General features: G+C 42.5%; 1 protein-coding gene across 2 annotated transcripts in view; it reads right to left on the bottom strand.

Moving 5' to 3' along the window:
- Nucleotides 1-1156: 1156 nt before the first annotated feature.
- The window catches only part of HK3 (hexokinase 3), a 66315-nt gene continuing 42940 nt past the window's right edge, over nt 1157-24531 (bottom strand). For both annotated transcript variants that reach the window (XM_072146243.1, XM_072146244.1), the window contains 11 exons: nt 17082-17237; nt 16342-16575; nt 15451-15755; nt 15218-15366; nt 8206-8325; nt 8014-8109; nt 7825-7924; nt 5940-6123; nt 3456-3611; nt 2643-2876; nt 1157-1434 (listed from right to left, as the gene is read on the bottom strand). In XM_072146243.1, the coding sequence (XP_072002344.1) occupies nt 1284-1434; nt 2643-2876; nt 3456-3611; nt 5940-6123; nt 7825-7924; nt 8014-8109; nt 8206-8325; nt 15218-15366; nt 15451-15755; nt 16342-16575; nt 17082-17237 (1885 nt within the window). In that variant the 3' untranslated portion in view covers nt 1157-1283. The remainder of the gene's footprint in view (nt 1435-2642; nt 2877-3455; nt 3612-5939; nt 6124-7824; nt 7925-8013; nt 8110-8205; nt 8326-15217; nt 15367-15450; nt 15756-16341; nt 16576-17081; nt 17238-24531) is intronic.

Raw genomic sequence — 24531 nt, 5'->3', positions numbered from 1 at the left:
AAAAAAAACCCTAGTGCAGATTATGACGGTCTAGTCTAACTCTGCATTGTCTAACCTTTGGACACTTTTTATAAATCTGCCCAATTATATCCATGTTAAATTTGACTCCCTACCAACCCACTGACCGAGATGAACAACATGCGATTGTGTTTGAATCAAAAGAAAAATGTACTTATGCTATTATGACTAATGCCAGTTTTATAAGTTCATTATCAGGTGGTTTCCACTCCTGTCATCCTTTCTGTTCAGAGGCCATTATGGAACAGACTATGATAAGGAATGAAGGGACCCATACCACGAATGTTTTGGTCCATGGCAAACATTGCGGGTTCTGGTACCCAGACTTCAGTCTGGAGTCTGGGTTTAGGCCAACCTCACTTCCTGGTGATGATATAAGCTACTACACTCATCTCTACTCTTAATTTATTTTGTTTCTGCTATTCAAAAAGGAATTTCTGTGAATTGGGGGGGGGACCCGAGGGTCCAGTTAGACCAGTAATGACACCATGTTCATTGTGCATCTGATAGCTAAACCATACACTGGCCTCAGGGATTATGTCCTGTTCATGCAAATGTGCCTGCTGAAGCATGTGTTTGGCTCGTCACTTACATGCAACATATGTACATGACTGTCACTTTGGGTTTGTCGTACATGACTGGAAGACTGGAAACTGCCCAAGGGAGGGGCTTTATATCTATAGAAAAGCAGTCGTACATCTCATATTGAATATTGCAGTTGATGAAATTAATTCGATCATCTCTGTCGAAGTGTTGTAAAGATTCACTTTGTAGAAGCCCTGAAACAGATTTTTCATGAAAAGCTCTCCCATTTAAGAAATATTGTTTATTTTTCCTTGCCCATCTCCCCTCCCTTTAGCTCGGAGATGAATTTTAGCAGGAGCTAGCTGCCATATTAGAAGATTGTCAGAAGGGATTCCGACAAGATTCTAAAAATACCAGATTCTTATTGAATCTTCTATACACATCTGTCATAACTGTCCTTTGAACGAATAATACCACCAATAACACGATGCCACCGTTTTAAGAACATCTGTGAAGTCGATACCAGGATTATCTCTCATCCCGGTAAAGTAGGTTTCTGAGAGGGTTCTGATCCTATTTTAGTATAAAGGATTCAGTTACAGAAAGAAACATATCCATGCAAAAACCATTTAATTTTTACAAATATTACAGAAATATTCCATATAAATAGAATATTAAAAAAGACAAAAACACATTGAGCAGAAGTTATTAGAGTTGGATATAGCAATATTTGACCTGCTTTATGCAGGAAGTGGCTCGGCACCAGTGACCCGACAGGCAACTGCAGTAATTAAAGCTGCCCCTTTTCCAGAACCATCTTCTGATAAACGGAAGGTAACCTCACATGCCGGGGCCAGGATCTGCACATATTTCTTAACTACTCCAGAAAAGCTAAAAGAAGTAGAACATTTATATTAAGAAAACAAATATAAAATTACCATTTTAATAAATACAGCCATCACATTACTTGGGAGCACATTGACCTGCCTGACCTAAATGTACCTGGTGGAAATACATCTTGTAGGTACATCTACATCTATATTTTGCTTGTACATCTAGCAAAATATAAACTAAAGAAGGGAGTGAAGATGTTAGAATACCAACAGGAGCCACTTGTACAGAACTGGGAATCTTGGTTGCATGTATTTCTTAAAACAAAATATGCAGTACATTATAAAATGACAAGGACAAAAAAAACTTAGCAGTACAACTTTTTAGCAACTGAACTCCAAGCCTACAAGTCACAACATCTAGATAGAGAGTTGACGCATTGCTCTCAGAGGGCCACCAAATAATTTGTCAGCGCTATAGTCCAGCCAAGCTCCAAGCACAGCAATATAAATGTCAGTTTTACATTCTGGCTAAGGCCTGCAGTATAAATAACCGATTTTGGAAAGCAATGGATTACAGGAAGGGTATTCAGATATATAACTATATGATCCAGCCTGGAAGTGCCAACAGCTACCGTTCCCAGGGTGCACATGCTGGGTCTTGTAGGCTTTTATTATGCATGGCTTCATGGCTCAATAAACTTCTTCAACATTTAGGAACCCTCTAAAGTACATTATCCTTACAAAACAGTGAAGCAAGAAAAAGGGACATCTTAAAGAGGGGTATAGTGACAAAAAAATGCATTCAGGGCTAGTTTTAGTTCATGTACATACCGTAATACACATAGTTTAGCACATGGAACAAAAACACAAAATTTGAAAATATGTTTTTTCCCTAGATATTTAAATATTTCCAAGGGCTGCCATTTTGTATTACCTATAAACACTGCAGTCATTAGATTATTATAACATTAAAGAGGTGATGCTTCCAAGAGTATATCCCCAGACTATCAGACATGCTTACAAAGCTTTGTCTGTGGTTAAAGTTCTGCTGTCCCTTCTAGGTCTCCAGAAGTACCATAGAGCTGTTCTACTCCCTCACAGTTGATCTCCTTTATTTCTACTCAACTACCAGCTCTAGTAGCATAAAAAAAAATGTATTTTCACAAAGAAAAATAAATAATGATTTTAATATTTTGCATTCCTATTGTAGACCTCTACTGGGATATATTGTGGACATCTCACATACGGACATTCTCATTTACTTACTGAGGATGCAGCTTGTACAAAGTTCCATCCACTCCTACAGTAATTTTAAGATGATCAAGACCTCGGTTTTCTCTGATCTTCTCCACCACAGCAGCAATCCCCGAGGCACATAGTTGAGCTGCTCTTTTTGACACAGTGGTGCAAACCTCTTTTACCAGGACTGTATCATCACATGTGCATTTCAGACCCAACTCCGTCAGAATCGCACGAACCTGCAGTAGGCCAAGGCTATCACTGAGGAGGAAATAGAAGCCCATGTAAATGTCTATTCTCCTGTAGCACCTCAGGCACTATTTGTAGAAAATCAACAATCTCAGCATGACATAATTCAAACCAGGAAACTAATCAGAAATATGTTAATATGCTATGACAGAAATATATCATTTCTGAGGTTTTATTTTACAGTCAATCTATAATGACATAGATCACACACACACACACACACACACACACCTTAAATGCAGATTTTACTCAACCCATTCACTGCCAGGGATTCATTCTGTTGTCAGTTTCCATTTCAGTTTACCAGTAGCAGCAAAATCAACATATTATATGTCACATGTTATATCTTGAATAAGGCAACAGCTTCAATATTTTATATTTTACATTCAAGTTGGAAGTCATTTTTCTTTTGTTTATTTTTGCATTTTGCTAGTTTACTTCGTTTCATGCATTTAGGTGCCACATATTACAACATCCAATTCAAAGCAAATCAAAAAGTAAAAAAACAATAGAAAAATTATTTTGAAAAATCCTGATTTATGACTATTTTCTAATCTCATGCAAAATAGAAAAAATAAATAAATAACCTGCCTTTCAATGCTTGATAAAAACTTCGTAGGGAAGAGACCACTTGTGTTTAGTTTCTTAGAAATTTTGCCACCAAATAAGACTTTTTCTTGAGTCAGTTTTATTAGAACTTTGCGTACAATCTCTCCCAAGTACATGCCACTGATCATCTTCTCATATCTGAAAAAGAATGGATGTGGAACAGGTAACTTTTACAGAGCCCAATGCAAAGCACACACCTCAATATTTTCTCATCCACATTTATGAAGCAGACATTTACTGAAGCTCCAATTTATTTCTCATACATACACACTGAAATAATAATTATTATTATATTGGGGAAGATTTTGATCATTTGCTGTTGCATGGAGCTTCATCATAAGATAAATCTCCCTCCAATGTATGCCCTGCTATGCTGTTGGCAAACCTATGCCAGGACCAACCTGGGGTAGTTTGAATATTTTTGAATAAGTACGCAGGCACACCCCGCACCAGGCCACTCCACTGGCTGCCATGCCCCTTCAACCCCAAGTGGTGTGGAGGTGGTTTAGTCGCCAGAATAATCGCAATTTAGAAAACTGGCATAGCAGCACTGATAAACGTCTCCCATTATGTCCAATTTACACAACATTTAATTGGAAGCATTGTGGGCTAAGGAGAATTTTCAAGGTATAAATCCCTAGAGCTAGAAAATTGTGACATCAGTAGTAGAGGCATTTTTAAAAGACATATCTTCTATTGTAATCCTGCCTGATGTAAATGAAGCGACTATCATTAAATCTAGCGGACAGGAAAAATAGCAACAATATATGTTCAACCTATAAACTTTTTGTTTTTTTAACAATTGTAAAATATTAGCTTTAGATAAGAATTCTAGGTATAGATTTCTATGACGATTAATTTCTTAACATATTCATTACGGTTTAAGCTCAGATCTTCTGGTACAGAGCTCCAAACAGAATGATGGTGTGATGCTATGCTGGCTACATTAGCATTAGTGTTTTTCCAGACCAGCAGTTCTGCCGACTTCAAATATAGAATTATAATTGAATGTTTCTGCTGTTCACAAGGTTGATCCTAGCGTGGCCTCTTTCACACATGGTTGATATGAAAAACTATACATAGGTCACAGTATTGACTTTCACCTACAGGAGGGTTGGACAGGTTAAGCATTCATTGGAGCCAATATATAATAAGGAAAATTTACCAGCTTTCAAATGACCCTATATGCAAAAAACATCCCTGTTGAGGACCTATGGCATAGCTAGGGTCAAAAGATCTAAGGTGTGAGCATCCAGATGAGCGTCCCAGGACCCTACATTCCACAAGAAGCATCAGGGGTGGGGGATAGGCCACAGGAAATCCAGCCAGGAAAATGTTAATCCCTCTAAAGAAGGCATGGGGCTTCACTCCAGTGTCTATCCATTTAATGTCCATGGAGGCAGAAACTCTGGCACCATATGAACAGGGGAGAAAGATTCTGGATCATACTGGAGATTTTTTAAGCTTGTGGGGCAAACAGTTTTCTAGTGATAATCTAAAGAAAATTCTGTCTAATTAGTTTCTCAGTGCAACATGGGTGTGGCCGAACCACTGGTACACCAGTTTTCTTTCTATATTTCCCAGTGGTAGTCATTATTATCATTGTCCTCTTTCACACAATGCTAGACAACCCATAAAAACCCCCAGAAATATAGCTCTGCCCCTTGTAGGCATGTGGAGACTTCTAGCCGATTGATGCTGCACTAGAGGATTCTGGGAGATATTCAAATAAAACTTTTCCAGGAAGGGATAAGGAAAACCACTTTGATGTGGTTGCATTTCTTTAGTACAGTGTAGAGAACAGGCTTGGCTGAGTGAGAGGCTTTTGACTAGGGTCAGGAAGTTCTCCTTATGGAGACTTATAGCTATTAATGCTCTTATGGTCACACTCCTGTTTCACCAAAAAGTTGACATGCATAAAAAAACATAATAATCAGAAAATCTACATTTAGAAATCTTAAGAGTCCCCTGAACAATGCTGCTTTTACTTGTGGCGAGATTTCACGACTAGAAGACTCCCTTTGACTACACATCAGTCTTCATCATCGACTTTACTTAAGTGAGAGATGCGACAACATCGATGTCCTCCCTAAGAAGGATGAGGAGTGGGATTGACTGTGCCCAAGAACAGAACTGCACATCCACATTGCACTGCAACAAATTCACAGTATGCTTTGAAATATTCTCTGGTTGTAATGGTCACATCAGGACCATGGAATAGTTCATTTTATTTGGGGTTCTGAAAGAAAAGAATGGGTGTACATGCAGGCATTGCCACATCCCTGGTCTTCAATATGCTCATTTACATTAAGGTAAAAATAGAAATTTTCTTTGGAATGAAAGATTGCTGAAAAACCAAAGGAAATGTGCAGGACAATGCCGTTTTTACTTTGGGAGCTGGTAGACTTTTCCCCTATGTACAATTGTACATTATACACAATACTATAATAATGGCAAAGTATAAACCTTTGTTTCTTTGGATTCATAGAGTGGTCATCAACATCTTGATCGTAGGAAGTTGTGATATCATTCAAGCATCCGTTGTCGCCAAATGCTCCCCACTCCATATTTATACACATTAGTCCATCTTCTCCTTCCAGAAGCTCCACATTTTTCATTTCCTCCATATAACAAGCATTTGTTCCTGTACCTGTAAGAAAATGACATCATACACTATAATGAAAGTATTGCAAAGCAGTTTATATTAAATTTATGATCTTCCTAGAGAGGAAATTTAAGCTAGAAATCATTTAGAGATGGCAAATATCACTTGACATACTCACCTTCTGAGCTTTTCACATTCTCAGAAGAAACTGCTGGGAACCGATGCCACATCTGTCATGAAGCGAGATGAGACTGTGGCCTCAGGATAGCAGGGTGCAATAAATGATGGAGTGTGGCATGAGTAAAGTCCTTCTATTGAAAGATCAGGTAGATCCGGTGGCAGGTTCCTCTTATGTATAGTAGGATAGCCCTTTTTAAAGCCATTTCTTTAGCACCCCCCCCCCCCAAATCTTTAGTAAATTTGCATATTAAAGCCATTAAAATTATAAATTAGGGCCATGAAAAACTATAAAAGATTTGGGGGACTAATCAACCATATGTTAGAGGAAACTGCCATCGGATCTACCTTAATAGGTAGATTCATGGTCGTAGGTTTCCTTTGCACTTTTTAGCTTCTCTAAGGCTACATGCACACAACGGTTTTATTGGTCATAAACTGGCCAAACAAACTCCGGCCAGGTCACGGCAGTAATTTACTTCACTATGCATTGTCACAATGCAGTATTTCATTAAAATGCAAATTATTCCTAGACAGATTTGTGTTGTGGTTGCCAGCTCCTATGGAGCCATCTCCTCCAACCTACAACAGGTTGCAAACTTCCCCAGCCCATTTTAAAAACATGATCACGTGAACTAAGCTTTACTTGTGCTATTGCCTCCATAATGATCCCCAGCAGTCCCCCCTCACATCAGGAAGCTGCCCTGGAATCTGGACATAGAAATAGTGGGGAACATTTCATCATAGTGCACAAGTGCTGACGTATGAGAAAGTACTGCGCCTCTAGTGCTGCCAGGCTAAGCAGTGTACAAGTCTACACCAGGCTCTACATGGTGTAGATGTGAACATTTATCCAGCGAACGTTACCCCCTTCATATCCCTCCACACGCCCTTGGCTTGGAGATGGCTTAAAGGGAATAATAATTGTTATAAATGCAATGTGATGAATCTCTGTTGTGTCAGTGACCGTGTTGGCAGAGGGCAAGTGGCTGAAAAGTCATGCTGCAATTTTGAGGAATATACTCTACCCTGTTCATTTTCATCCCAGTTGAGCCTCCAAGTAGCAAAAAGTAAAATTGTTATATTTTGACTCTACCTCTCCCTCCTGACCTCTTAATGCCATCTATAGTCACCTCCACAAAGAACCTGCCTTCACAAGACGGTACACCATTCTGTATAGAGCAGTTTGTATTGATTACATAGATTATACGTACATATGTAGCTTATGTTACAAGGACTTTTATAATCCTAAACAGCATTCATTTCATGTTATTCACCATATTAAATATCAGCTGCATGTATATAGGTACATGAGTGCATATACACAAACACAGTAAAAGTATTCTTAATTACTGCACAAAATACTGATTTTACACCCATCAAAGGTTGCAAAAATTCAGTGTTTTGTAAAGCAAGGTTGACTTTGGTATCACACATGGTGCTCAGGAATTCCTGTGTCAACCTAAATTGTTACGTTTATTATGCCTTAATACCATCCATTTATTTGAAAGCTGCACCCAAATGGGAATTAAATTGCAATGGATAAAATGAAAAAAAAAGTCATCCTACCTACTATCAGACCCACTTCACAGGCTGGATCATCATATCCACAGGACATCATCGTTCCCACGGTATCATTCACCAGTGCAGTGACATAGAAGTCAGAGTTCTGAAAAAAAAAAATGATGCAAAATTTAGAGCCTAAAAGGGGAAAACATGAGAAATAAAAACAGACTATATGTACCAAATTGCTATTACCTGTCTCCTTACTGCAGCTTCCATGAGCAGCCTGACCACATCTTCTCCCACACACCCTGAAGCACTGAATCCCTTTGTCCACGAAATCAGGATTCCCTAAAATAAAAATTAAAAAAATCTGCTATATACACACACCAGTACAGATAACCAAGGAACACTACTTCAAAATATTTTTTTTTGCCCCCAACTTACCTGATCTAGGCTGTTTTGCTTACAAGGAAAGGAGAATGTAAAACCCAGGGGCAATCTTTTCCCTTGAAGGTTATTTTCTTGTTGGAATTTTGTGATGCAATCCACAATGTAATCAAATAGCTGAGAAGAGAATCGGAGGCAGCCGGTAAGGGTGGTTTCACAGTCTATCTGCACAAGTAGCCAAATTGTTGCAGAATTTATCTCAAGCATACAAAACCAACCAAGTTCACATTTTGCCAAGAGATGGGGAAGGGGGGGGGGGGGTGCTGGCGTAAATCCAATAAACAGCACTAATGTGTTACATAGCGGGTCGTCTGGATATAAAATGTTATTTGTACAGCCAGCCGAAGGGTTTTGGGGATATCTGTCAAGTTTATATCACCCACCTATTTTTAATATTAACACACACTTCTTGTACAACAACAAAAAAATGTGATGTGAACCACTATGGGACTTCTAGGGAATTTAAAGGAAATCTACCATCAGGATCAGGGATTGTAAACCAAGCGCACTTACATATTGGTGTGTGCCCCTTCTGGCAGGATTCACTCTTATTTTCGCTCCTTATGCCCTTGTTTTTAGAAAAAAAATTAGGCTTTAAATTATTCAAATGAGCCTGAGGGGCTCTGGGCTCCTTGGATGTTAATTGAGCTGGGAGCCCCCCAGGTTCATTTGTATAATTTAAAGTTTTTTCGAAACAAGGACATAGGAAGCTTTAAGAAGAGTGGATGCTGACAGAGGAGGCACACACCTGCATGTATGTGTGTTTGGTTAACAATCCTTGATTCAATGGTAGATGTCCTTTAAAGGGCACCTACCACCACAAATCTACCTATAAAGGTAGATCGGGTGGTAGGTGAATCAACGGGACGTGAGGATAGCCCTTTTAAGGGCTAATCCTCACGTCCCCGCACTTTTTTGTAAACTTTTATTACCCTAATATGTTAATTTTGTTATGCGGCTACTTGGGCGTGGAGTAGCCGCATCTGAGGTTACACGAGGCGGCTACTCCACGCCCCGGTAGCCACTTTACCCCTCCTACTCACCATGTTCGGCAGCTGCGCACCCTCGTCCGACGATCCTGCCGTCTGCGCATGCGCAGAACAGCAGGCCCGCGCCTGTGCAGCCCCGGCTTCGGAGCAGTGACCGCGCAGGCGCGGGCCTGCTGTTCTGCGCATGCGCAGACGGCAGGATCGGCGGACGAGGGCGCGCAGCTACGAGCAGCTGCGCGCCGAACATGGTGAGTAGGAGGGGTAAAGTGGCTACCGGGGCGTGGAGTAGCTGCCTCGTGTAACCTCAGATGCGGCTACTCCACGCCCAAGTAGCCGCATAACAAAATTAACATATTAGGGTAATAAAAGTTTACAAAAAAGTGCGGGGACGTGAGGTATCCTCACGTCCCATTGATTCACCTACCACCCGATCTACCTTTATAGGTAGATTTGTGGTGGTAGGTTTCCTTTAACTACACATCTGTATAGGGGCCCCTGATATGGCCATATCATGGCCCCCATAGAGGTATATGGTACCCAGTCACACAGTAACCGATGCGGGCAGCTTCTGTACAAAACACAGGGCATGCCCTATATTTTGACATTTTAGGGTGGCAGCCACTCACTCCTGCTCCCGGCCATGTACTCACCAGGAATATGACCGGGTAAGAACATACTTGTGTGCATGAAACCTTAGTAAAATTTTCTCACTAGATGTATGGCAACTTTTTACAGCAAACAAAAGGTTTTTCTCTGGGTATGCCGTCACTTTCCCAATTTTGTATTGCAAAGCCACTCATGTTGCAGGGTGATCTGGTATATTTTAACCCCTTCCCGACATTTGACGTAATAATACTGCATGGCGGGAGGTGCGTTCCCGCAAAATGCAGTATTATTACGTCATGCTTCTGGCGCCGGCTCCTGAACGGAGCCGGCGCCAGAAGCTGCGGGTGTCGGCTATATATTATAGCCGACACCTGCCTCTAACACCCGCGATCGGAGATTTCTCCGATCGCGGGTGTTAACCCCTAACACGCCGCGGTCGCGCTGACCGCGGCGTGTCAGAGGCATTTAAATGCAATCTGAAGGGAATCGGACCCCCCCGCGGCGCTTACCGGGGGGGTCCGCTGCTCCGATCGCAGCCCCGGGACTGCCGGTGCCCGGGGCTGCGAGATCTTCATCCGGAAGCCGGGTCCTGCCTTCTGGCAGGACCCGGCTGTAAGACACTGGGCATGCGCAGCATGCTCAGTGTCTTACATTACACAGTGCAATACTTCTGTATTGCACTGTGTAACCTGTAAAATAGCTTGAACAAGTGATCAGAAGATCACTTGTTCAAGCTTACATGTCATTAACTGTAAAAAAAAGTTAAAACAATAAATAAAGGTTTTTAAAAATAAAAATTAATAATAAAAGAAAGTGAAAGTCCCCCCAAACACCACATTTCCCTTTACACAAGTAATAAAGTATAAAATACACTAAATCACAAAAAAAAACCACTTATTTGGTATCGCCGCGTCCGTAACAATCTTTACAATAAATCCTAATCATAATTGGACCCGCTCGGTGACCGTGGTAAAAAAAAAACCCCAAAAACTTGCCAAAAATTAAAACTTTTTATCAAATTGCTTTACAAAAAATGTTCTAAAAAGTGATCCGAAAAAGTTACAAGCGCCAAAATGATACCACTGAAAAGAACAACTTATCACGCAAAAAATAAGCTCACAACCAGCTCCGTCAACCAAAAAATACTATAGTTATGCTGCTATAAAGATGGCAATACTAAAACAAATTCAATTTTTTCTATTCTAGTTTTCCTTCAATAAAATTGGACAAATATAAATAAAACTATATAAATGAGGTATCACCGTAATCGTAGTGATCCGTAGAATAAAGATAATATATTATTGTTATGCTACAGCGAACCCCCCCCCCTCAAAAATGCTAAAAATCCAAAACAAGAATTGATGATTTTATTTTCCTCCACACGAAAAAAGTTAATAAAATTGCTTCAATAAGCTAAACACCCTCTAAAATTAAGGTTTTTTTTACAGTGCATCGCGTCTCGCAAAAAATAAGCCCTTATTTGTCTAAATTGCTTAAAAAATAAAGATTGTATAGCCTATTCCCAACGCGCGTTGTAATAGAACGGTGCGGCGGGTAGTGACTTGCCAACACGGTTCAGACACAGTGATCGGGGCAAGATGGCAGCTGATCCTAACAGCCATCCATCCTGCCCCATGGACCAGAAGGGTTATGTCCCCCCCACACACCCCCAGTTTATTATCGCTGCTATTGGCTCATCAATTCAGACGAGCCAATAGCATCGAATTTACTTATGACGTCAGTAATACCAGTCACCATGTCTGTAGACACGGTGATTGGGGCAGGGTGGCGGCTGTTCCTGACAGCCACCAATTGTGCCTTGTGGTTCAGAGGGGTTTTGTTGCCCCCCTCTGTCCATGTTTGCCGCTATTGGCTGGTCGATTTGGTCCAGCTAAAAGCAGCAATATTCGTCACAATGGGCATCGCTAGGGTGAATAAGAGCAACACTTGGCGATAATTTCCCTACTAAAACGAAGATATGGTACAAAAGCGCTGGCCGTGTACATTGTACAGATTATGGTGTACAACTCTTACGTGCTGTTCCAATGTGCAGGTCCTGCCGTATCATTTCTCCGTTTTCAAGAGGAAGATATTAGGAAACTAATATTGGGACAAGAAGGACGGGGCCCCTGTACCTCTGGTTTAGATGTTCCTGTATTTTGTCAGGGCAGCATTTTCACGGTAAATTCTGCTGCTTCCAAAGGTAGGACTCAATAAAGAGTCTGTTCCAAAAGAGGAGTTAGGATGGACACTATATACTAAGGATGGACACTATATACTAAGGATGGACACTATATACTACTAAGAGACCTGCGACAACTCCAAGTGTGACAAAAGTTTAGATGGTCCCCTGTTCTATTCTACCTCCTTATACGCAACACATTCAAAATTCACGCCCAACCTGTTGTGAATTCAGTAAAATGAATAATTGTAACAACTGGTAGGTCACATTGCTCCCTATACCCCTCCACATTATTTCATAAGGGGCGCCACATAACGGGCACTGAACGTTCCAGAAATAATTGCAATTTCCATCTTGGACTCCATCGCACATCGTATTTGGAAACCACCTGTATGTTCAAATGCTCATTTCACCACGTGTATTACACTACACCACATATTACACCTTGCTAAATTCCCCAAGGGGTGTACATTCAACAATTAGGGTCACTTTTCGGGTTTTCCTCCGCTTTGGTACCACTACGGCTCTCCAAATGTATCCTGACACATGTGAAGGATTTCTTGCAAATTTGGCCTCTAAAAGACAAACACCCCTCTTTTCCTCTACTGTGCGCCCATAAAGCATTTTATATGCACATGTGGGGGACTTCTACACTCGGGAGAAATAGTTTTACACCTTTTTTGGGGTTATTTAATATATTATCCCTTGTGGCTTACATAAATTAGGGGTAAAGTGACATTTATAGGAAAATTTTCACCTTTTTAATGTTTAGGGCCTAATTGGATCATTCACCTGTAGGGGCAAATACATATATTACACATTGCAAAATTCTCTAAGGGGTGTGTGTTCAAAAATTAGGGTCACTTTTTGGATTCTTATCTGTTTTATACCACTAGGGTTCTCCAAATGCATGTCAAACATTTCTGTCAAATTTGACTTCTAAAAGACAAACCTCCCCCTTTCCTTTTACTGTGCGCCCATACAACATTTTATATACACATGTGGGGTACTTCTACACTCAAGAGAAATAGGTTTACACATTTTGGGGGGTTATTACATTTTTTTTATCCCTTGTGGCTACAAAAAATTAGGGGTACAATGACCTTTATAAGAAAATGTTCACCTTTGTCCTATTTAAGCCCTAATTAAATCAAACACCTATATGGACAAATACTCATATTACACCTTACTAAATTCTCTAAGGGGTGTGCTTTCCAAAATGGTGTCACTTGTTGGGGTTCCGCTCTGTTTTGGTACCACTACGGCTCTCTAAATGCATCCTGACACATGTAAAGGATGTTTGTCAAATTTGGCTTCTAAAAGGCCAACGCCCCTCTTTCCCTTCTGAGCTTCACTGCGTACCCATACAACATTTTATTTGCATGTGTGGGGCAATTTTATACTCGGGAGAAATGCTAGTACACATTTTTTGGGGTTGTTTCATCTTTAATGCCTTATGGGATACAAAAATTAGCCGTAAAAGTGACTTTTTTGGGAAAATGTCCATCTTTTTCCTTTTAGTGACCTAATTGAAGCAAACACCTGTGGGGGAAAATACACATATTACACCTTGCTAAATTCTCCAAAGGGTGCACTTTCCAAAATGGTGACACTTGTTGGGGTTCCCCTCTGTTTTGGTACCACTAGGGCTCTCCAAATGCATCCTGACACATGTAATGGATGATTGTCAAATCTGGCTTCTAAAAGGCCAAAGCTCCTCCTTCCCTTCTGAGCCCTACTGTGTACCCATACAACACTTTATATGCAAAAGTGGTGCAGTTCTGTGCTTAGGAGAAATAGTTTTACACATTTATGGGAGTTGTTTCATCTTTTATCCCTTGTGGCTTACAAAAATTTGGGGTAAAAGTGACTTTTTTGAGAACATTTTCACCTTTTTTCCCTTTTGGGGCCTAATTGAATCAAACACCTGTTTGGGCAAATACACAAATTACACCTTGCTAAACTCTCCAAGGGGTGTACTTTCCAGAATGGTGTTTCTTGTTGGGGCTTTCCTCTGTTTTGGTACCATTATGGCTCTCCAAATGCATCCTGACACATGAAAACTTTTTCAGCCATATTTGCCCTGCAAAAACGAAACAACGCTCTTTCCATTCCAAGTGCCCCCCTGTGCCCGTACAGAAGGGTACAGTGACAAAATGGGCATTGGCATGCTCAGGAGGAATTGCCTTAAACATGGTAAAATGCATTTTCCTTTTTAACCCATTGTGAAGGTGCAAATTTTAGTGTTCAATGAATCTATTGTAAGATAAAATTACATTTCTGTAATTTCACTTTCATTTATCTTTCACCCTCATGAAACGCTCAAAGGGTTAACAAAATTCCCAAAGGTTGTTTTGAATATTTTGAGGGGTGTAGTTTCTAAAATGGTGTCATTTGTGGGGGTTTTCTATCATGTAGGCCTTATAAAGTCACTTCTAACTAAACTGACCCTCCAAAAGTAGGTTTTGATGATTTTCGTGAAAATCAGAAAAATTGCACCTAAAGTTATAAGCCTCCTAACATTCTAAAAAAAAGGAAAAGATGTTTGAAAAATGATGCCAAGTTAAAGCAGACATATGGAAAATGTTAGTTATCAAGTTATTTTAGTGATATGACTAACTTTCCAAAAAGTAGAAAATTTTGAAAACATTGTTTTTTTCAAAATTTTTGGCAAATTTCCATTTATTTCATAAATAAATACCAAACATATTGATTAAATTTCTCGACCAACATGAAGTACAATGTGTCACGAAAAAACAATCTCAAAATCAACTGGATATGTTAAAAAGTGTTCCAAAGTTATAACCACTTAAATAGACACATGTCAGATTTTAAAAAATGGGCCGTGTCAGGAAGGTGAAAAGTGGCTTCAGCGTTAAGGGGTTAAATTAAAATAGTTTATTCTGCAGAAAGGGTAAAATATACTTTTATAACCAGCACCATAAACTTGTTTTGCCATAATAGAAGGATTAGTGACTGATAGTGTTGCATAGTGTAGCAGGGCAAGAAGACTATAATGAGCACATATTGAATATTGTGTGAATAACATTTAAATTTGTCAATTTGTAAAAACAGCATTAAAATATATTCATGCTGCGGTTTCACAGCACTAATAGTAAATAAAGGCCCATCTGCTATATTATATAAAGCAAAATTAGCATTGATTAATAAACCTATATTAGGTTATTAAATTTTTACCATATGAAGAATGTCAAAAAGAAACATGACATACTTCTTCACCAGTTCCTTGGATTATTTCATTGGACAAGGCAAAAGTCTTGCTTTTCATCTGTATTCCTCCCTCATTTTTGATGCCCACATAGGTATACAATACACGAAAATTGGTTCCTCCCAAATCAAGAGCAAGAAATTCTCCTCGTTCTACAAAGGACCCAAAATATCTAATTTTAGATTATTTAAGTGATAGACATGTTGTAGCTGAATTTGCTTTCCAATTTATGATACCTGTTCCATTTGGTGTAGCGCGCACAAATGTGGGAAGCATCTTGACAACAGCTTTCGGTTGGGTTCGTTTGTGAAGACCAACTTCCATTTCATTTCGCATGCGCTTTTGAACCTCTTCAAGTTTTGCCTTGGTCATCATAAAAGGTTCCAGGATTTTATTAATCAATTGCCTCTGGTCTGCAAGACGTTGAGCTACAGCTGTTACTATAGCTGTACCTATCCCATTCCCATCCTCAGATACTAGAAACTTAATTTGGCAGTCGGGAGCCAACATCTTCAGAGTCTGATTTAGATGTTCAACAAACCTGGAATAAAGTAAATAATTTGTCATTTCATCAACCAGAGTCTCAAGACACACAAAAAAAAAAAAAAAACACCATGTAAGGAGAGCGTTTAAAGCTTCAGTTCTGAAGCTAAACTGAAATCCTGCTCATACATCCATTGTAGCTTATTCCACGAATACATAACTGATTGAAGCAGGGTGGCACCTAGGTATTCATTATGGGATCTTACATGGCCCCTTTTTATGAGATGATGGGGCACACTTGTAGCGCAAGGTCTTTTCTCTGACACCCGATTTTAGAAGTGAGGTGTGCATGTTGGAAAAATTGAGTTTTTTGTGGTTCCGACGATCTGCAAAACCATTAAAAAAAAGTGTCCCAATCCCTTTAAACCCCATCACCATTATTTACGCTTGCAAACTAACAGCGCCCCAGGTAGGTTACAAGTAATCCTTTCTAGCATATTCTCATTTGCATAGGCCATTTTCTCTGTACTGAGGGTGCATTTCTGAGCACAACATAGATTATCCCTAGGTTTATTTAACAACTGCCCAATAGCGAGACCTAGAATGATTTACATAATTAGGCAAGAGACATTTTAGAATCTTACTTTGGGTTTGCTTTGTAAACAGAGCCATCCACTCCAACAGTGATGCGTCCCATTGGGTCATGATGATTATTCTTGATTTGGTTGGCAACTGCAGCCAGTCCAGCAGCACACAAATTTGCAGATCTTGTTGTCACAACACTGCATACACGTTTCAGCAACGAACAGTCTTCCTTAGTTGGATTTAATCCCAGTGAAGTCAGAAAAGTTTTAGCTTTTTCTAGGCCAGAGTCATCACTGTGTAGGTAGAAAAAAAAAATGTAATTGCAAGCATGGGCGTGTTCTTCCTAGACAGGATTCTGGGTTTGGGGTATGTCAGAATCGCAACAGTCTATGACAGACACAGTCCCAAGTGCCTACAAGCCAGTGTATATACACCATAGAATCTCAGTGTGGTTTGTGGTCAACGAACACAAAGATCCCTCAATCTTCTTACATGAAGCCACACAATACTTCAATATTATTCAGGTCCCAACTTTATATATTTGCATCTTTTTTGGAGTCTCCTCCAAAACGTCACAGCCTTGTGTGTTTAGTGTCTCGGTGAGCCAGGATAATACCAGTGAGGATTGCTAATTATATTAATGGCCTATAGTTCATATTAATGAACTAATATGAGGAATGGTGATGCATCTAATGATTATCCATCTTTTGTGCTGAAATATTTGTGAACATATTATAAGCCATATAAACATAAAACAATAGCAATTGCGGCCTAGTTAAATGTATATGCATTTACTTACTTTACTATTTCTGATACATCTTTAGATTGTATGGCATCTTCGCCAAGAAGTTTAGATGGCATTTTGCCGCCAAACCAGAGCCCCTTATTGGCCAGTTTAATAAGTATCTGGCGCACAATTTCTCCCATGTACATTCCACTGATCATCTTATCAAATCTGTAAAAGGGAAAGAAGTGAAGCATAAGTGAACACAACACCCTCTATGAAATATATACTTATATATCTACTGATCAGGGGTCTAAAAACACACTTCATTGATAAAAGGTATTGTACACTTAATTTAGTTAACTTTGCATCGTTAACTGACACTTTGTATGATGTGACCCAGTTTTTTTTAGAAGTACCTGCATTAACATTTCATCGAGGGGATGGTAATTGGATTATCAAGTAAAGATTTCCACATTCATTTTATTAAATTGCACATTTTGTAAAATTATTAGCGTAAAACTACTACAAGAAGTGGACAGCATGTATGAATAGATTTAGTACCATTTCATACGATTTAAAATTCAATGCACACAGCACATGCTAACTCAACTACACTGGAAGTACAATTTGGACCTTTTTGATAAATAAAACAAGTGAACCACTGGGAAATGTATCCCACGATCCTGATAACTTTGCTGCACCCACCTCCCCACGCTTTTTTTCTTTAGGTTATCCCTTTCCCATTCCCTATGTATGCAATGGTTCTGCCCTTCTTATGGTCGTTATGGTTCTGGGTTTGGGGGTATGTCAGAATCGCAACAGTCTAGGACATACACAGTCCCAAATCCTACAAGCCAGTTTACACTCACTGGCCACTTTATTAGGTACACCTGTCCAACTGCTCGTTAACACTTAATTTCTAATTAGCCAATCACATGGAGGCAACTCAGTGCATTTAGGCATGTAGACATGGTCAAGACAATCTCCTGCAGTTCAAACCGAGCATCAGTATGGGGAAGAAAGGTGATATGAGTGCCTTTGAATGGGGCATGATTGTTGGTGCCAGAAGGGCTGGTCAGAGTATTTCAGAAACTGCTGATCTACTGGGATTTTCACTCACAACCATCTCTAGGGTTTACAGAGAATGGTCCGAAAAAGAAAAAACATCCAGCGAGCGGCAGTTCTGTGGGCGGAAATGCCTTGTTGATGCCAGAGGAGAATGGGCAGAGTGGTTCGAGCTGATAGAACGGCAACAGTGACTCAAATCGCCACCCGTTACAACCAAGGTAGGCTACAGCAGCAGAAGACGACACCGGGTGCTACTCCTTTCAGCTAAGAACAGGAAACTGAGGCTACATTTTGCACAAGCTCATCGAAATTGGACAGCGGAAGATTGGAAAAACGTTGCCTGGTCTGATGAGTCTCGATTTCTGCTGCGACATTCGGATGGTAGGGTCAGAATTTGGCGTCAACAACATGAAAGCATGGATCTATCCTGCCTTGTATCAACGGTTCAGGCTGGTGGTGGTGGTGTCATGGTGTGGGGAATATTTTCTTGGCACTCTTTGGGCCCCTTGGTACCAATTGAGCATTGTTGCAACGCCACAGCCTACCTGAGTATTGTTGCTGACCATGTCCATCCCTTTATGACCACAATGTACCCAACAACTGATGGCTACTTTCAGCAGGATAATGCGCCATGTCATAAAGCTGGAATCATCTCAGACTGGTTTCTTGAACATGACAATGAGTTCACTGTACTCAAATGGCCTCCACAGTCACCAGATCTCAATCCAATAGAGCATCTTTGGGATGTGGTGGAACGGGAGATTCGCATCATTGATGAGCAGCCGACAAATCTGCGGCAACTGTGTGATGCCATCATGTCAATATGGACCAAAATCCCTGAGGAATGCTTCCAGCACCTTGTTGAATCTATGCCATGAAGAATTGAGGCAGTTCTGAAGGCAAAAGAGGGTCCAACCTGTTACTAGCATGGTGTACCTAATAAAGTGGCCGGTGAGTGTATATACCATAGAATCTCAGTGTGGTTCGTGGTCAACGAACACAAAGATCCCCAAATCTTACATGAAGCCACACAATTAGAGATGAGCGAACATACTCGTCCGAGCTTGATGCTCGTTCGAGCATTAGCGTACTCAAAACTGCTCGTTGCTCAGACGAATACTTCGCCTGCTCGAGAAAATGGCATCTTGGCGCCCAGAAACAAAGCCAATCACAAGCCAGGAGACTCTGCACTCCACCCAGCATGACGTGGTACCCTTACACGTCGATAGCAGTGGTTGGATGGCCTGATCAGGTGACCCTGGAATAGACTAGCCCCTGCCCGCGCTACTCGGATCATTCTCTGTCTGGATGCCGCTAGGGAGAGAGCTGCTGCTGGTCAGGGAAAGCGTTAGGGTGTTCTATTAGAATAGTGTTAGGCAGGAGTGATTCTACAAGAACCCACCAGCCCTTCTTAGGGCTACAATAACGTTATACTTTTTTTTTTTTGTTTGCCTGTGGCTGGGCTTGCTGCCATTAGTAGTGCAGCTAGTACCATATTGTGAGGAATTTGCAGGGAGACTTGCTACCGTTGTGTTTAGCTCTTAGTGATACACATATCCACCTCAAACACCGAAGTGGGACAATTTATTAGGGGTTTGATTTGAATTAGGCACAGTCTGCTGATTTATTTTTTTTTTACGTTTATTTCTTTTTATAACTCAAAGTAATCTGGCAAAGCAGTGTGCTTTCAGTGTAGGCTAGAAAATAGCCATAGGAGAACCCCAACGGCTTACTTAGGCCTACAATAGCGTTATATTTTACATTTTTTTGTTTGCTTGTGGCCGGGCTTGCTGCCACTAGTAGTGCAGCTAGTACCATATTGTGAGGTATTTGCTGGGAGACTTGCCACCGTTGTGTTTAGCTCTTAGTGATACACATATCCACCTCAAACACCGAAGTGGGACAATTTATTAGGGGTTTGATTTGAATTAGGCACAGTCTGCTGATTTATTTTTTTTTACGTTTATTTCTTTTTATAACTCAAAGTCATCAGGCACAGCACAAAATCCAGTTGTGTGCTGTCAGTGTAGGCTAGAAACTAGCCATAGCAATAGGATAGCATCGTTTTGTTTAAAAAAAAACAAAAAAAAAAAAAAATTTAAGTTTACACTTTAATGTGGAAAATGTTTAACCCGAGGGCTAGGGGTAGGGGACGAGGGCGTGGACGTGGGCGTCAAACTACTGCAGGGGTCAGAGGCCGTGGTCCTGGGCGGGGTGAGACACCACCTGCTGATGAGAGAGCAGGGGAACGCCTCAGAGCTACACTCCCTAGGTTCATCATGTCTCAAGTTACTGGGACTCGTGGTAGAGCACTGTTGAGGCCAGAACAGTGCGAAGAGGTGATGTCATGGATTGCGGACAACGCTTCTAGCCATTTGTCCACCAGTCAGTCTTCCACGCAGTCCACCCATGTCACCAAAATCAGCACTCCTCCAGCTCCTCCACCTCAGCCTCCTTCCCCCCAGTCTGCCCCCTCCCAGCAAAATTTGGCCCCCTCCGGCATACTCTGAGGAACTGTTTTCTGCACCCTTCCCACAGTCACAAACCACTTGTCCGGTTGCTGCTGAGCTATTTTCCGATGCCCAGGTTTTCCACCGGTCGCAGTCTGTGGGTGATGATGACATTATTGACGTAGTGAAAGAAGTGTGTAAAGAGGTGTCGGACGATGAGGAGACACGGTTGTCAGACAGTGGGGAAGTTGTTGTCAGGGCAGGAAGTCCGAGGGGGGAGCAGACTGAGGGATCGGAGGATGATGAGGTGACAGACCCAAGCTGGGTTGATAGGCCGGGTGAACACAGTGCTTCTGAGACGGAGGCGAGTCCTATAGCAGAACAGGTTGGAAGAGGCAGTGGTGGGGCCAGACGGAGAGGCAGGGCCAGAGCTGGTGCATCAGCACCAAATGTTGCCCGTAGTCAAGCTCCCGTGGCGAGGGCTACATTTTCAGAAGTCTGGAGGTTCTTTAAAGAAACACCGGATGACTGATGGACTGTGGTGTGCAACCTGTGCCAAACCAGGATCAGCAGGCGGTCCACAACTACTAGCTTAACTACCACCAGTATGCACAGACATATGAATGCTAAACACACCACTCAATGGCACCAAGCCCGTTCACCTCCGGCCGGGCACACCACTGCTCCTTCCCCTGTGTCATCTGCTAGTCAGCCCCCTGCCCAGGACCACGGCCCAAACACCTCCCGTGCGAAAACCCCATCTTCGCCTCCACGATCCTCCACAGCATCCACCAGCGTTCAGCTCTCCATACCCCAGACGCTGGAACGCAAAAGGAAGTATAGTGCAACCCACCCACACGCCCAAGCCCTCAACGTCCACATCTCCAAACTGCATAGCCTGGAGATGCTGCCCTATAGGCTGGTAGAGACCGAGGCCTTTCGAAACCTCATGGCGGCGGCCGCCCCTCGGTATTCGGTCCCCAGCCGCCACTACTTTTCCCGATGTGCCGTCCCAGCCCTGCACCAGCACGTGTCAGAGAACATCATCCGTGCCCTGACCAACGCCGTTTCTGACAAGGTCCACCTGACCACGGACACGTGGACGAGTGCTGCCGGGCAGGGCCACTATATATCGCTGACGGCACATTGGGTTAACTTGGTGGAGGCTGGGAACGAGTCTGACCCTGGGGCTGGTCATATACTGCCGACGCCGAGGATTGTGGGGCCTACCTCGGTCCAGGTCTGAAAGGCCTACTATGCCTCCTCCTCCTCCCACCCCTCCTCCACCTCCTCCTCCGAATTACCATCCGTGGGCATGGCGCCATCAGTCGGTAGCTCTAGGCACAGCAGCAGTGGCATCGCTAAGCGACAGCAGGCGGTGCTCAAACTGCTGAGCCTAGGCGATAAAAGGCACACCGCCCAAGAGCTATTACAGGGCATCACGGCGCAGACTGATCTGTGGCTGGCACCGCTGAACCTGAAGCCAGGCACGGTTGTGTGTGACAACGGCCGTAACCTGGTGGCGGCTCTGCAACTCGGCAGACTGACACATGTGCCATGCCTGGCCCATGTGTTAAATCTGATAGTTCAGCGTTTCCTCAAGACATACCCCAATCTGTCTGATTTGCTCATGAAGGTGCGCCGCATCTGTGCGCATTTCAGGAAGTCCAGCACAGATGCTGCCACTCTCAGGGCAGCGCAGCGCCGCCTCCAACTGCCCGCTTACCGACTGTTGTGCGACGTGCCCACGAGGTGGAATTCAACATTACCCATGTTATCCAGAGTTTACCAGCATCGCAGAGCGATTGTAGACTGCCAGATGTCAACTTCCACCAGAACTGGTAGTCAGGTCAGTCAGCTTCCTCAAGTCTACAATGAGGAGTGGACGTGGATGTCTGATATCTGTCAGGTGCTGAGTAACTTTGAGGAGTCAACACAGATGGTCAGTGGCAATGCCGCCATCATCAGCCTCACCATCCCACTGCTTGGTCTGTTGAAAAACTCTCTGGTCAGCATGAAGTCGGAAGCTTTGCGCTCGTCACAAGAGACGGGGGAAGAAGATTCCGTTGTTGATAGCCAAAGCACCCTTAAGTCTGTTTCTCAGCGCATATCGGAGGAGGTGGAGGAGGATGAGGAGGAAGAGGAGGAGAATGTAGGCGAGACAGAAGAGGGGACCATTCTTCAGTCCTTCACTGTTCAGCGTGTATGGGCAGAAGAAGAGGAGTTGGAGGAGGAGGAAATGGAGAGTCAGGCCATTGAGGGGAGTGAATTCTTGCGCGTTGGGACTCTGGCGCATATGGCAGATTTCATGCTAGGCTGCCTATCCCGTGACCCTCGCGTTCAAAGAATTTATTCCAGCACCGATTACTGGGTGTTCACTCTCCTGGACCCACGGTACAAGCAAAATCTTTCCACTCTCATCCCTGGAGAGGAAAGGAGTGTGAGAATGCATGAATACCAGCAGGCCCTGGTGCACAAGCTGAAACAGTATTTCCCTTCTGACAGCGCTAGCGGCAGAGTGCGTACTTCTGCGGGACAAGTAGCGAGGGAGAGTAGGCGAGCAGGAAGCTTGTCCAGCATTGGCAGGGGTACGCTTTACAAGGCCTTTGCCAGTTTTATGTCACCCCAGCAAGACACTGTGACCTGTCCCCAGTCTCGGCAGAGTAGGGCTGATCTTTACAGAAAGGTGGTGAGGGAGTATGTAGCTGACCATACCATCGTCCTAAATGATCACACAGCTCCCTACAACTACTGGGTTTCAAAGCTGGACATGTGGCACGAACTGGCGCTGTACGCCTTGGAGGTTCTTGCCTGCCCTGCCGCTAGCATGTTGTCCGAGCGGGTTTTCAGTGCAACTGGTGGAATCATCACCGATAAGCGTACACGCCTGTCGACTGACAGCGCTGACAGGCTGACGCTTATCAAGATGAATAAAGCCTGGATTTCTCCGGATTTCCATTCTCCACCAGGTGAAATAAGCTCAACCTGAATAATGTATGCACTCCTCCTCCTCATTGTCCTCCTTCTCCTCCTCTTTTTACACTAAAGCAGAGGAAACTGGCTGTTTTTTGCCAGGGCCAACTGGCTCTAGCTATAGTACTCTATGTATTTAATTTTTCTGGAGGACCACCTACCTGCTCCTCTGGTTTGAAAACTTTTTTGGACTGCCACATACAGGCACTATCCAAATTAAATTGTCTCCATAGCAGCCTCCACACGTTGTCTCCATTGCTACCTCCACACGTCATCGCCATAGCTGCCTCCAAAAGTCGTCCATATAGCTGCCTCCATACATGGTCCCCTTATCAACGAGCTGTCAGGCAGAATTTTGGGTTGTTTTCATGGCTTCCACATCAAACTTGTTAACTTTGTCGCTACCCTGCTGTGTAATCCACAAAATATACTGGCAAACTTTTATCATTTACCAATATTATTTCAGCGCTTCTTGCGCATCTGTTTACATTCCCCTCACCCGCCATAACCCAAACTTATAAGAACACTACTACACTTGATCTTATACAAAAGGTTCTTAGAAGTGCTGTTTGGGGAGTAGCCTAGAGACAGGGGCTTGGATTGGCGAAAGCTCGCCTGGCAGCAGAGCGCCAGCTCCATCCCAAGATCTAACTAACATAGTTTTAACTGCAGCACCTTTAATCTACTACTACTTCACTGCCTCCATACATCGTCCCCTTATCAAACGAGCTGTGTCAGGCAGAATTTTCAGGTGTTTCACCAGATACATAGTGGAACTCGGCCCATCTGTCGCCGCCATGCTGGAGACCTGAAGTTGCAATCATAGCAGCGCAATATGAATGCCCCATACTGTCGCTCTTAATCATGGAAGTCGTCTCCATGGCTGCCTCCACATGTCGTCCCCTTATCAAAAGAGATGTGTCAGGCTCATTTTTCGGGTGTTTCACCAGATACGTTATGGAACTTGGTCACTATGTCGCCACCATGCTGTGTTATCGACTAAATATACCGTCAACCTTTTGTTCACATAG

The sequence above is a fragment of the Engystomops pustulosus genome, chromosome 4 (genome assembly GCF_040894005.1).
Source record: "Engystomops pustulosus chromosome 4, aEngPut4.maternal, whole genome shotgun sequence".
Taxonomy (NCBI): domain Eukaryota; kingdom Metazoa; phylum Chordata; class Amphibia; order Anura; family Leptodactylidae; genus Engystomops; species Engystomops pustulosus.
This window is presented reverse-complemented; position numbering and strand designations above follow the sequence as displayed.